Below are 13,634 nucleotides of genomic sequence, written 5' to 3'. Positions count from 1 at the left end.
CAAGCACCTCTTTGGGGCCATACCCATTGAAGCTCCCACTTCTTCCAAATATACTAACCAATCTAATGAAAATATTGCCCTCAATGCCAAACCTTGCTTCCATCCTTGAATCATCACAGCTGCGGTTTCCGTATGACTTCCATACTTTTTCCTAATGTTTTATGATCTTTTTTTTTTAACCCACAGTTGCACACTCAACAGGACGCTTTATGGGGTTACACCTACTGACATCACGTTCTGATTTAATGCAGCTCATGTAGAGCCCCACAGTACACCTGAGTCTTCTGTGACCAAAGACTAAGTGCAAGACACTTCAACTGATAAGAAAGAACACAACAAGGTGACACTCTTGAAAAGATACTTAATATTCTCCTTTGCTTCAACGATGCAGCCAAGTTTCAAGTCACAGTCTAACTTGCTTTGATGGAAATTCATTTTCCATTTGCCAGGTTTGCAATGGTCCTCACTGATGTCCTAATACCACATCTATAAAGACCACAGAACGGAGCAAAGGGAAGAGCTAGTATACTGTGGGTTAGCTTTTAAGTGCTAATAACTGAATATGTTTGATGGGGTCCTGTCCCCTGCGGTCAGTGTTGAAGGCAGCGAGCAGAGGGGTGCTGGATACACATTGCAGGTACCCAAAACATTTCTAAGGACTTGTGAGCAGAACTGTAATGCAGCTGATGCCACCAGCCCCTTGTGAAGTCTTACAACATAGCCAGATTTCTAGGAGGTCAATACTTGTACTACTGCCCACATTCAGCTTGGGGCAAGGATTCAATAGGCAAGAGTCCTGACAACAGGCTCCCTACGGTACACTGGGGTCAACGGAATGGTCCATTCTGCRAGTGATAGGTTTTTGTCCTTGTAAAAGGGCAGCCTAACCCATAGGTCTAATCACCTTCCTTGGCACCACTGTAAGGATGTGACAGACAGCTCTGAGCCTATCACCAACAGCATCTCAGCAAACCAGACCAGAGAGAAGATACTGAAGAAGGGAGTAGGCCAAAATGTACCCAAGGCTTAGTAAGTGTCTGAGCACACAGACAAGAAGCATCCAGGCAGAACTAAGCCCACAGGTGGGGGACAGCTTCCAGGAAGGCAGGAAGCTCATGGCCTTGACTCTGTCCTAGATGTCACTCACCTTTTGCATACCTAGCTGGCAGGGCCCAACATAGAGTGGAGGGGGCGTCTCTGTGCTGGTTAGAGAAATATTGTCCTGGCTTGGCAAGTCCATTTCCCGGATGACCTGAGGTTTCAGCTTCCCATACCGCAGGCTGCAGTGGCGGAGGCTCTTTCTCTGCCATTTCTGAGTAGCGTCACTGTCTTTGCTCACCCCAAACCAGTCTGCTGTACCTCTGAAAGATTGCAACACACAAGCGCACAGGAGCTTTAAGTTTGTTTGGACTGGACAGGTTAAAAGATAAAAGCGCTAGTGGTCATTTCCCACCCACCCAGTCCAAAGGCAGGCAAAATTCTTTTCCCTGAACATCTCACAGCCTGTTCTCAGCCTGAAATGTTCATCCACCAATGACATTCTGTCATTTAACACATGCACAAACAAACAAACAAAAGGCAGAAGAGATTGTGTGTAAAGGACAGTTAGTTCTGAGGCTTTCTAGAAGGAAAAAAAAGAGAGATGGAACATAAATTAAAAAAATGCTGAAAGGACTTTTCCTTTAAAAATCATCCATGGAAAACACTTACCAGCTTCTGGCCAGCTCTAAGCCCACCATGGTAGGACTGTGCTGTTTCACATCTCTGTAGCTTCTCCCAGGAGCCACCAGAATTCACTGTGGTTTCCCCAGCCTTCCCCTACCCTAATATATCCCTAATTTCTCCATGCCATGCTGCAGGATTTCCATCCTGCTCACAGGCAACTATAATGGCAGAGGTTTGCTACGGTCCTGAGCTTTGATATCATGGGCACACACCTCTGAGCTGCTGTAGGAGCCCAAGGCTTCAGCCACGGGGAAGGTTTGTTGTGAACCCACCAGCTTGCATGGCCAAGCGGCTTCTGTCACAGAAGAACACTGGATCAGAAGCAAAACCCCAAGGAAGGCAGGGAGGGATAGGTGTAAATCAGACTAACAACCTGCATCAAATACTGAAGGACAGCTGGTACTGTAAACCTACAAAGATCATCTCGGGCTTGCCAAGCCTTCCCCACTGTGGCTAATCCTGCTTTAGAAGATAACAAGCTGTGTCAGCCCACAATTGTCTGGCCCAAGTACCAAAACCTGAAAGTCCTTTCAAGCCAAATCCAAAATCCTGGCCTCAAGCCCCCTGCTCAGGAGCAGGATTCCCAGCTGCTGAGGAGGCAGCAAAATCTCACAGATCATAAAGGGAGCATTAAAACATACACTGGAGTAGGTGGTTGGTTAAACCTAGAGTTAGGTCATGCAAGTGAACCAAGACAATGCACATGGATTCTGCCATCCATTTGAGATGGAGAACTAGTTCTGTGTTCTGCTTATTTTGCTCTAAGGAAGAACAAAAATGGCACCAATGAAAAGGTCAAGATGTCCTGYCATTATGTAAAAGCATGTAAATTCAAAACCCACAGCCCTTCTATCCCGCAACTCCAGCTGCAAATGACCACGCACTACCCTCAGCCTKACACCATTCTCCCAGTGACCCACAACAAACTCAACATGCACCAACGTCAAGTGGGTCATTGCTAGATCTTACCTGATCTCACTGACCCAAATTTCTCCTAATGCCTCCAGCATGACAGTACGGATCAGAGCTCCAGAGAAAGAGCTAAACACATCTCAGAGCATTGCTCTGCTCCCACAGACCAACACTGTGTCAGAGCAACATTCATCTCTGAACTGGAAAAGCCTAGGGTAAGCACCCAGCCCAACACCTTCAAACCAAGTCCAGAGCACAGAGGAATAGTTCTGTTCATGCAGATATCAAGACAGAAGCAAAGACTTAGTCTTTCCCTCCCAAGGCAGGCATAACACACAACACAAAAAACCCTTATAACCCAACTCAGAAGGCTTGTCAAACTTCTGCAACCAGTATTTCAACACCAAGCTTGGACAGCAAGCTGGAATGTGGGGTCACTCCTCAAAGGGAGGAGGACAAAGTTGTTTGTGTCTGTATGAGCCTGCTGATGACCGGCCACTGTGCAAACAGTGGCACCCAAGAGCCCTCTAAAACTGTTTTCCCGCTATCTGGAAGCATAGCCACTACTGCAGGTGCTTTGCACAGTGAGTGCCATTCCTGAACTGCCAAAGAYCATGGCTGGTTCAGGCCGAGGGTAACAATCTGTCCTACTTTTTGACCATAGCTGAGATGGTCCAGGAGAACTGCCTATGGAGTTCAGAGTATCCAGAGTGCCCCAGGAAGGTACTGAACAACCCTACTGGCTGAGGAAGCTCATCACCTCCTACAGAGACTCCCTGAAGCACTGTAACCAGCAATAAACCAACATCAGGGGCTGGCTCTCACTCAAGCTCTTCTATTGGCTTGAGACAACCAAGCACGAGAGCCTGAGCCCAAATTCAAGCAACTGWGAGAGGCAGATGTGGTGCCAGTGTGGAATTTGGCCAAGGGTAGCAGTGAGGAAGGCAGGGATGGAAAGGGACTCCAGGGCATTAGGTCTAGTTCCTGCCAGACCCACAGTCCCATCGTCCATCTCATTCATAAGTTCACTGCACTTCAGTTGGGGAAGGGGGAGGGGTGGGGCTTCGTGGATGGACCGCTGTGCTGGGTGTGTCCTGGACTCCAGGAATGGTTGATCTCCTTGATGCTAAGACGACCTCCACCTCAAAAAGAAGACAGTCATTTGGATTAGCATGTGCTATGATCCTATGAAGTCAAGAGGAAGAGTCAGATTCACCAGCTTCTGAGCTCCATCTGGACCACAACAACTAGCATTTATCCAGTGTGGCTTCCTCTTGCTCCTCTTCTTCCCCAAGAAGGCTTTGGGGGCTGACATACATAGATGGTACRTGTGGCGTGGATGCTAGCAAAGGCAGGCTGCACAGTGGCTGCCCTGGGAAGATGCTCCAGCTACAGCAAACACCAGCAGGTTGACAGCTTGTTAGGAAAGGCAGGAGGCAGTGAGGCTGGCAAGTGGACAGCTCGTTAGTCACTTCCATGCTATTTATTGACAGCTGCCTACATACTTAGTAGGAGTGACCATCATTTTGTTGTTAGATGCACACACAAACTTTCTCACTCTCAGCCCCGTTGTGGGCCTCCTGGCCAGCCCCTCAGAAGGCAATCTGGTCCCGGTAACAGCCACAATCTGTGCAGTTCACAGCAGCCCTCGCACACACATGCAGGGGTGAGTTTCACACTCAATGCTACCAGTACCTGAAAAATGATCGGGGCAGGGACTGCCGCTTTCTCAGGGACCTCCTGCCCACCTGGTGCCCATGAATGGGCATGGTTTGACTCCTTTGAAACCGTACCTGTCTGCTGCAAAGAAAAGAGAGCTGAAGGGAAGGAGCCTGCTGGGCTCTGGAGAGGGGCAGTGACCTGCATCCAGCGCCTCCCCCTCTCCTCCTTTAGTCCCATCTGCAGCAGCTGTGCCATACCGCATGCGGCAGCAGGCTCYGGCCAGCAGCGCAACCTAAGGGAAACAACCAAGCTCAAACCACATGCATCACCATCTTCAAACCCAGTAGGCTGTTGAGTCCCTTTAGTGATCTACATCTCTGACTTATGTCTCTCACAGCTCTGGAGGACACCAGGGATGCCGTGTTCTTCCTCTACCCCTAGACCTCTGAGTCCTGACCTTTTCTGCCCAGAAATCCAGCCACAGATACCACTGGCTGACTTTGGGTGCTGAAGTGTGAAAMCACAAAGGTAGCTGCAGGCTGAGACATGTTCTGCTCTCACAAAGGTGACTGATGCCACTGGTCATGTCCCCTGGTAGGATCTCATCTGAGGCACAAGTCTATCTGTTACACATCTACTACCCCACGTGGACAACTCAGACACCCTAGGAATCTGGAAATGGTGTTAGAAGCCTACACTCAGGTGCCCAAATCACTCCAATGTCATGTTCTGGACCACACAGGCTTGACCTTGGGCTCACACCTGATCAGCATCCTCCAAGCCCCAGCCAAAGGGCTGGTGGGGAGTCCTGCTGCCAGAATAGTTTCATATTCTGTGCATCAGAGGGGCCAGGGGCTGAGTTAAGCAGAAAACACRGAAGTTAGTCCCCCTGGACACACAAAACAAATCCTAAAGACACTACTATCGATGCATGGTCTGTGACTCTCTATCACATCCCTGGCTCTGTATGGAGCACAGGATTTTAGACCATTCTTGTTTCTGACACAGTTATTTCATGCTCTTATTGCTAGTTTCAGTKTCTCATGTGCATTACCTGCAGTTCTGCCCCTTGGGTGGCCCTGGCCACCACTGCCTGCCACACACACCTGCCCTCCCACTTACACCCACAGGACTCTGCAGAAAGCACCTGCAAGCTTCGAGTCCTCAGTGCCTATGAGGACAGCACTTCCAGGAGAAGAGAGCCTTGGCCACTCCTGCAGTGCCCACAGCCTACCTGGGATATGTCACACCACAAAACAGCATCAACGCCACTGGAACAGAAGACTCCAAGCACTTCACAGAATCATAGAATCAGTAAGGTTGGAAGGGACCTCTGGAGATCAGCTAGTTCAACCTCCCTGCTCAAGCACGGTCACCTAGAGCATGTTAGACAGGATCACATCCAGGCGGGTTTTGAATATCTCCAGAGAAGGAGACTCCACAACCTCTCTGGGCAACCTGTGTCAGTGCTGAACATCTGTTCCAAAAATATTTGTCCCGTGCACCTGCCCAGGGCCCTGACACTAAGCWGGACATTAGCAACCTTCTTCAGCCTACAGGAACTTCACCACCAGCACTCAGGGCTCCTTCCTTGCTCGCTGTAGCTTCCTCTGCCATGTCTCTCTCCTTGAGAGATYTGTCATCTGAGGCAAAGGAAAACAGCATGTGGGACTTCAGCCTCTCCCTCTAGCTGGAAAGCYGCTCCACAGAGTGAGTGGGTGAAGGCTGGCTGGAAGGAAGTGCCCCAGACCTGTGGAGGCCCAGGGACTCTCCCAGGTTCGTGGCAGGCCTGGCATGCTGCCAGAAATACCAGTCAGGCATCTCAGGAGAGCAGCTGTGGGAGCCGCTCCCTCTGCACAAACCAGGATAAGCCTTTGCAACGTGGAGAGAAGGAGCATCCAGCCGCATGGCTCTGTCTCAGAGACCCCTCATGGGGAGGGGTGACAACCCTTCACACAGGCATGTGGGACACGACAGGAAGAGCCTCTCCCCATCGCCCCTCGCTCCCTCAGCTGTCTCACGGACCTGCCGAATGAGCCAGCACAAGCAGCCAAGCTGCTGCGAGCCCCAGGGCTGCTCAGCGCCATGTGGCAGGCTTCTGCCTTCTCCAGCAATCACGTGCTCTCAGATACTGCACCAAAGCAAGCCCAGCACACCACACTGTACAGTCTGAGCTACACATCAGGGCCTAATACAGCCATCCCGGCTGCAAAGGCAGCTTCCGGGGGCACAGGGCAGTCAAGGACTTGTCTCTGACTGGGCAAAGACCATTCATCATCCCGACCTCTGCAATTTTTCTCCCAGGACTTGGCTCCTTGCTTACCGAAGAGGTGCTCTACAGCAGCACTGGGCACATGTATTGCAGACCAACCTGCACCACCACCCCCTCCACCTCAACCTCACTACAGAAAGTGAGGGAAATGACTCAATTCTGCTGTGACAGAGTGCCACACAAGTGGCAGGCAGTAGGACAAGCAGAAGACCATGCATAAAGGACGGCAATGGATGGCAGAATCCACTAAAGCAGGTTCCATGCGCCCAGCATCTCACCTCCTGATGGTCTGGGTGATTGAGGTCTGTCGTTGTAGCACCGGTCTCCTCACTTCATTAGGCAGGGAGGGCACGCGGGTGTTTTCAGCAGGCATGCTTACACTTCGCAGAAAGCCCTGACGTCTTGTTGGCTGCAAAGCAAAGTAGGAGGGGAGTTAGTGTTCTCCAAGTGATGCTTTACAAGGCCAGTCAAGGTACGAAACGTAAAGTCTGCAGTTTGATGGGTGCATGTAGCAAGGTCAGGCTAACAAGGACTATATCCACATTAGCCAGTCACGAATCAACAGGAGCAGATCTGAAGAACAGAGCAGACCATGCCAAGGACACCTGCATGTGACAGCGGGTTGCAGCTCAGAGTGGCTCTAGCCTGGCTCACAGGCTGATGTCCAGTTTCAGAGGGCTGCGTTACATGAGCTCCTGCAATGGGTCCTCCTGCTTTGTTCCAGCTACASGTGGTTCAGAGCACATGCTCCAAGGCTGCTCTGCAAGGTGAAGCTAAGTGCAAGTAAGTAGGGACAAGACAGATTTGCTTCCTAGGTGACACCAGATCTGCACCTGAAGGTCAGCACAGATTCACTCAAAGTTCTCAYATCAGCTGCTGCCCAGCACAGGCCAAGCGAGCTGGGAAAGCTGCATCAGCTTTGTTTACAACCTCATTCCCTAGATACACTCAGATCTCAGCATCTCCTGGCTGAATGCCACCTACCAAATACAACTCACCAGGCAGTTTTCATCTCATACAACTGCTTCCTCCAAGGCTGCTCTGAACGAATTTTTCATCAGTTTGGCACAGATGCCATCTTCCATCCATAAAATGCAGGCTGAGCAGACTGCCCCTCTGCTTTGTTTGCCAGTGAAACTCTGATCAGCTGTTTTTCTGGTCAGACCCAGTTTCTGTGCCTTGAGGCTGCTTGCCACTCCAGTCCCTCTTGCCAGAGAATTACTAATTTACTCTGATCTTAGCTTTTTCTGTTGTTTTATGAGAAAACACTGTGTAGACACTCGGATCACAAGCCAAAGGAGCCCATTGTGCACTCTCAGCCTGCCAGCCTGCTATGCACATCAGACTTCCAGAGAACAGTCCCTACGACAGCTTCCACAGTACATGAAGAGCATCTCTCCAGAAGATGCCCAGCTGCATTTAGAGATTTCAAGTAGGCGAACATCCATCAAAGCCTCACCTAAGTGATTTGGATGGTTTCAACSTGCACTGTTCAAACCCTGCATGCAACTTATAAGTCCTGCAGGTTGAACCTCAATTTTTTCCTTCCAAGGCACAGCACAAAAAGCTCCCACCCAAGCTCCCTGTTAAGACAAGCTTGCACTCAGCTCCGCTCCAAGGAATGTGTACAACCCTCCACTGCTTTGATGGCTACACTGCTSTTTTACCTACACAGGTGAATAAACATGTACCTCTCTGGGCTCTGTCCTTGCTGCAGGCAGTCACCATTCCTGCAGCGAGGTCACAGCAGTAGCCAGCAGTCATCCTACCCAGGTCTCACCCACACATAAGAGTTTCTGCCAGCTTGTAGCAGTAATTCCTGTGATTCTTCCCATTCCCAGCACAAACATGAATGTTTTACTCTCATACTTTGTACAGTTCCTACTAACCTATCAATCTTTCTCTATTCCACCACTCCTCAGCATTATTTATTTCTCTTCCTGTTTGATTTTCTTATACTCCTCAGGCTGGTAACAGCTTTGGGTCACCAGTTCTTTCTCCACTGTTRCTGATGAGGCCCTCAAATTATCCTGGCTATTCTGAAGTCAGATTCATCTCCTGCTCATACAGAACTTGCTTTCCCCAGCACTTGAACACCTCTCTAGGAGCTCTTCAGTACCCCAGTTGCTTTGGGTAATGCTTGTTTGCATATCTCGGTCCCATATCCCCTTAGCCAGGGCACTTTTTACAGTCCCCACAGGTCTCACTAAGTTCCCAGAAGTCACATCCAGGGATCTGAAGACATCTGCAATCCACCCTTGCCCTCCGATTCAGACCCTTCTCCCAAATTGCCTGCAAGGTGGGGCTTATTTCTATCACAAATYTACCCAATGGTTCTGCCCTTTCACGCACAGCCTCATGACCAGCCATCACAAGTTGCCTTTCTCAYGGCCAGGGCAGCCCAAAACCACAGCACAGCAGGATCTACATGCGCCCCCCCCCAGCGGGTAGACCTTCCCACCTGCCCCCAGGTCTCCATACCTGCGCCGGTGGGGGCTCTTCTGGTGCCGACACAGGCACTGGCACCGGGATGTCCAGTTTCAACCATGGCGGCTTCTTCCGCTGTAAACTGCTCGTGCTGTCATGCCGCACCTCCGACATCGTCCCGTGTCTGTCCTCAGGCCTAGGAGAGTGGAGAATCGTGTTTGGGAGTGAGCCAGGCTCATCTGCAACACGTGGCATATGGGGGGCTCGGCAGTCTGTCCGTCTCCAGGCTGTGAGGACTCAAGCACCACGCTGGACCACTTGCTGAGCACCTCCCCAGCAACTGCGGTTGGTGTCGACACTGATCAGCCAGGAGCAGACACACCAAGCACAGCACGTTTCTGAGGTCCAGAGGACCTTGAGCCAGCAACTGCAGTCACAGGTTTTAGAGTCACTTCCRTTAATATTTTCTGAGACTACTGTAAAATCCAGATTCCATAAGAAGCAGTCATGGATTAATTCTTAATTAGATCTGGATCTAATCCAACCAGCTAAGCAACTCCAGCAATAAAAGCCACTGACCTCCCTCTGAAAACTGACTGTGATTCACATGGGCCACGTCGCCCACCCAAAGCCGTGCACTACACTTTCCTACCCAACAGTACTGCTTAGCAATTAGCAGGTGGCCATTTCTCATCACTGTTTTTAATCTCCTTTAAATGTAATSATTTTCCAGAGACATGACATAGTGCACAGAACAGTATAAGCACAGCATCAACATTAGAAAACTGGCATCAGTCCTGAACTAAGAGCGGTTTTCACACATTCATAATAACGACATGGTATTTAAATAAAAAACACAATGTCACAGAAATACCAAAGCAACCAGAGTGACTCATTGCCGTCTTGCCCACTCTACAGCCTTGCAATTTTCTCTTGCCCTTTAGGCTGCATGCGCTGCGACAGGGACTATGCAACTCATGCTGGGAGAGCACCTCATTTATTGTCCACGCTAAGAGAAACAGGAATAATGAGAGTTTTCTTACAGAAGTTTTCCAGGGAGAGTGAAAAAACTAATTCTACAAACTGGAACAAGGGTCCAGATAAGCTGTAGAATCTCTATSCCTTGGAAATAGTCAAAGCCTGATGGGACAAGCCTCTGAGTTACCTGTCTTAAGCTGGCCCTGCTTTGAGCAGGGAGCTCAGATCAGAGGCCTCCACTGGTCCCTTCTAACTTAAGTTATTCTACAAATCCAAATTTCCTCCTTTTCTAGCACATATGCAACAACAAGCTAGCAGGAGTAAACGTGTGCTGAAAGGGATGACAGATCCAATTCTCCTCCAGGTCCCTCCTTGTGTTTTCCTTAGGCCATAAAACTCTTARGAGACAAAAATCAACACAGAGCCTYAGCCTCTTCCACTCTCCATGGTGGACAGATGGAGCAARCATCCGGTTAACTTTGCAAGCCTAAATGATTTGAAAAGGAGCAGAAGAAAAGCTCTCTGTTTGAACTACAAAAAACTCAGTGCACTTACAATGTTCACACAGTCAATTTATTTTGAATGCACAGTACAGTCAAAGGTTTGAATTGGAGGCCAAGATGCAAGGAAGGAATTTATCCTTGGGGGTAGTTGAGACCTGCGATAGGACCAGAGAGGTGGTGAGACCTCCATTCCTAAGAGACATTGAGAATTTGATTAAATAAGGTTCTGAGCAGCTTGAATTAGCCCTGCTCTGAGCAGAGGGCTGGACCACACAATCTGTGGAGGTCCTACATTAGTCTGTAATTCTCTGARGCATGCACTGCCTTTCATTGAATTTTTATCATATTCTCATGGCTTGCTGAAGCTCTTCCTAGAAAGGGAGTCATACAAACAGCAAGGSTTACCCCTACCAAAGAGATACAGGGGGGAAGTAGGTCAACAAAAGGGATTAGGGGTACAGGATGACCTGGATTGGATAAAGAAAAGTGAATCTCATCTAAGAGGAGGTGAAGACCAGCTGCTAGGTCAATCGGATATGCTGGGCTGGCTGCCAAAAACGTTGCGCTCAGCTGAGCTGGAACGACAGAAAGGGAGGACTTGGCTGTAGGTGGATGAAGGTTGAGTTTCAGCAAATACCGCAGGCCCCCCAAAGTCTGGGAGTTCATAATCCAGCCTGTACAGGCATGCCCTTCGTACATGCASCGCGCTCGCGCGTACACAGACACCTCTCTTTTACTGCACAGAAAAAGGGGCATGATTCCTTACTTCTGGGTGCTTGTACCTTCAGGGGTGACTAAGAGCACCTGCTCTGACTTCCTACAAGACACGAGTAAAGGAGGTGTTAGGTGGGCTCCCACCCACCGTTCTACTTCACTTGCAAAGGGGCGCTGACACAACCCGCTCACCCAGGCACAGTGCAACCTGTCACATAAGACAGCAACAAAGAAAGCAAATTCCTCAACCTCAACGGCAGGCGACAAGCGAGACCTACAGCTCTGCTGAATCTCCTCTGTATCACTCATCTCAGTGCAAAGTATCCCAAAATAAATAAATAAATAAATAAATAAATAAATAAATAAATAAAGTCACAGTCTAAGGAGAAGCCTTAGGATGGAGAGACACAGTAGCAGCTCCTCTTTGGTCAGGAGACCAGGAGAAGGAATGGTTGCACATCTGCAGTTTCGGATATGTATGCTGTCTGCAGCCACACCAGTTCCCCAAAGATGCTCCACGCTGTGCACGAATTCACAGTGACGAGGAGGGCAGGGAAGGCACATGAGAGAACTGACCCTTCACACGACCAAAACGTCGACCAGAGATGCTTGAATCGCCTCTGCTTCAAGATGCTGCACAGTCTAAACGGCAAGTCCACTACAGGACAGCTTTCAGTCTTGTATCCAAAACAAGCAAACTCATCATCACAAATGATCATCACGACAAATTCAGCACCTCTGAATTAGCAGCTCTTCATTTCCCAGTGTCCTTCAAGGAACAGACATCACGCAATGTTCCTCCTGTCCRCCCATGGAGCTGCCTTGGAGAGCAGGTGCTTTTGCTACTGCGYGCACAAACACGTGTTAAGATCTAATAAAAAGCCGTCTGCAGCTTTACTGAGCTGTAACATCAAGCGGGGAAGGCAGCGTTAGGATCACTCTCACATTGCACAAGAGCTGCCATGATGATGCCAACCTCCACGGAGGCCCGTGGGCACAGACATTTTCGCGTGGGGAGGCTGTGCGATGCTCCCGGACCCTCCTGGACTCTCAGACACACACTTGCACTCTGTGACCCTCCAGCTGCACAAGGAAGGACCAAGACTCTGGGAAGGTTACTACACAAACGCTAGGGAGAAACAGGGGAGTGAGTCATAGATAGTATCCATCTGGATTTCCATGGAGCACGCCCAGCAGCTCACAGGCTGCCTGGCTATTTACAGGTATCGGCATGGGGACACAGCTCAGATGGCCCGAGTGACACCAGCCACAACGCCTCTCTTGCACTGGGCTYGGTTGTCCTTTGGAGGAAAAGGCCTCCAAGCTGAGGGACACCTAGTGCTCAGGTGACTACATCCTCCTCTGTCACACACCTCAGCCTCCCAGCACRGGGCCAGAGGTGTGCAACCCACTGGTGATGCCCATCACTTGGAGCACAGCAGAAAGAAAGGGCCAAGCTGTGGTCCACGAATACCAGAGCGGTCTTCACCAGGGCACTGGCCCCAGCCACAGGGACTAGCATGACAGGCAACATGAGTGCCACCCCACCCCAGACAGGGCACAACCAGGGCACAGCCAGGCAACTGCCAGGTAACAGACGCACTGGTTTGAGTAATACATAATGATTTTCTGACAAAATCTATTTTCACCTCCCCTTCCAATTTGTCCCAAAACACCACAGACAAGGATATCAGCAAGTGCCAGGGATGGGACACAGAAGTTAACTGCGCCCTGTACCCAASTCATCCACACAGGCAAGAGCACTGGGATCTACAGCCAGTGCACACCCACATCATCTGCAGGGAAGACAGCAGAGCGTGCACACACATGGGGTCCAGCATGGACAAGGAGAGAGCCTGGGTCTACGCAAGCCTATGGCAGTTCCTCCTGTGCAAAGCTGGAGGCAGCAGAACATGCTCATACTCACATCTGCAGGAAGCTTCAAAACTCAAGGAAAAGTCAGGGAGACAAAGTGGTCCCAAAAGCAACCAAGCAAGAGCTCTGCGCACAGCTACGTAGACTCAAAGCACAGGCATGTAATGGTCCCCTGGGCCAGCTGCAATCAGCTGCACRAGGCAACGGCTCCAAACAAGCAAGGAGACCTGCGTGTGGACCCACCATACAAYCAGCCGAGCCTGCCTGGCTGCACCGTTCACACAAATCCTCCCTAATGCTCTTAAACCGACTGAAAACGGCCTAACTTAGCACAAGCTAAGTTGAACTAGCTGAAGGTGCATTTAAGAGCTCCTGCACAAGGGCTCTGCATTTCCTCAAGAAAACTACCGTAAATCCAGGCAGTGATCTTGGTACCGAGAAAACGAACGTTTCAGTTGCTTTCCAAATGAATCAGCTCACATCAGAGGACTTGCAGCTGTACAGCAGATCCTTCACCCGGGAATGATTCAGAGCAGGCATGAGGGACACTGAGGACAGAGAGAGCC

At 50.0% G+C, this 13,634-nt stretch overlaps 1 protein-coding gene across 6 annotated transcripts in view; it reads right to left on the bottom strand.

Moving 5' to 3' along the window:
- The window catches only part of RHBDF1 (rhomboid 5 homolog 1), a 38,792-nt gene that overhangs the window by 12,320 nt on the left and 12,838 nt on the right, over positions 1 to 13,634 (bottom strand). For 4 of the 6 annotated variants that reach the window (XM_085307229.1, XM_085307227.1, XM_085307232.1 and 1 more), the window contains exons 2-5: positions 9,053 to 9,194; positions 6,850 to 6,980; positions 4,333 to 4,437; positions 1,148 to 1,361 (exon numbers count right to left, since the gene is read on the bottom strand). In XM_085307229.1, the coding sequence (XP_085163355.1) occupies positions 1,148 to 1,361; positions 4,333 to 4,437; positions 6,850 to 6,980; positions 9,053 to 9,194 (592 nt within the window). The remainder of the gene's footprint in view (positions 1 to 1,147; positions 1,362 to 4,332; positions 4,438 to 6,849; positions 6,981 to 9,052; positions 9,195 to 13,634) is intronic. The other 2 variants (XM_085307228.1, XM_085307231.1) reach the window with 2 other exon arrangements.

Source organism: Rhea americana, unplaced genomic scaffold (genome assembly GCF_003343005.1).
Source record: "Rhea americana isolate MKP2758 unplaced genomic scaffold, rheAme1 scaffold_255, whole genome shotgun sequence".
Lineage (NCBI taxonomy): Eukaryota > Metazoa > Chordata > Aves > Rheiformes > Rheidae > Rhea > Rhea americana.
The sequence above is the reverse complement of the archived record's forward strand: the minus strand, read 5'-3'. Positions and strand labels throughout refer to the sequence as shown.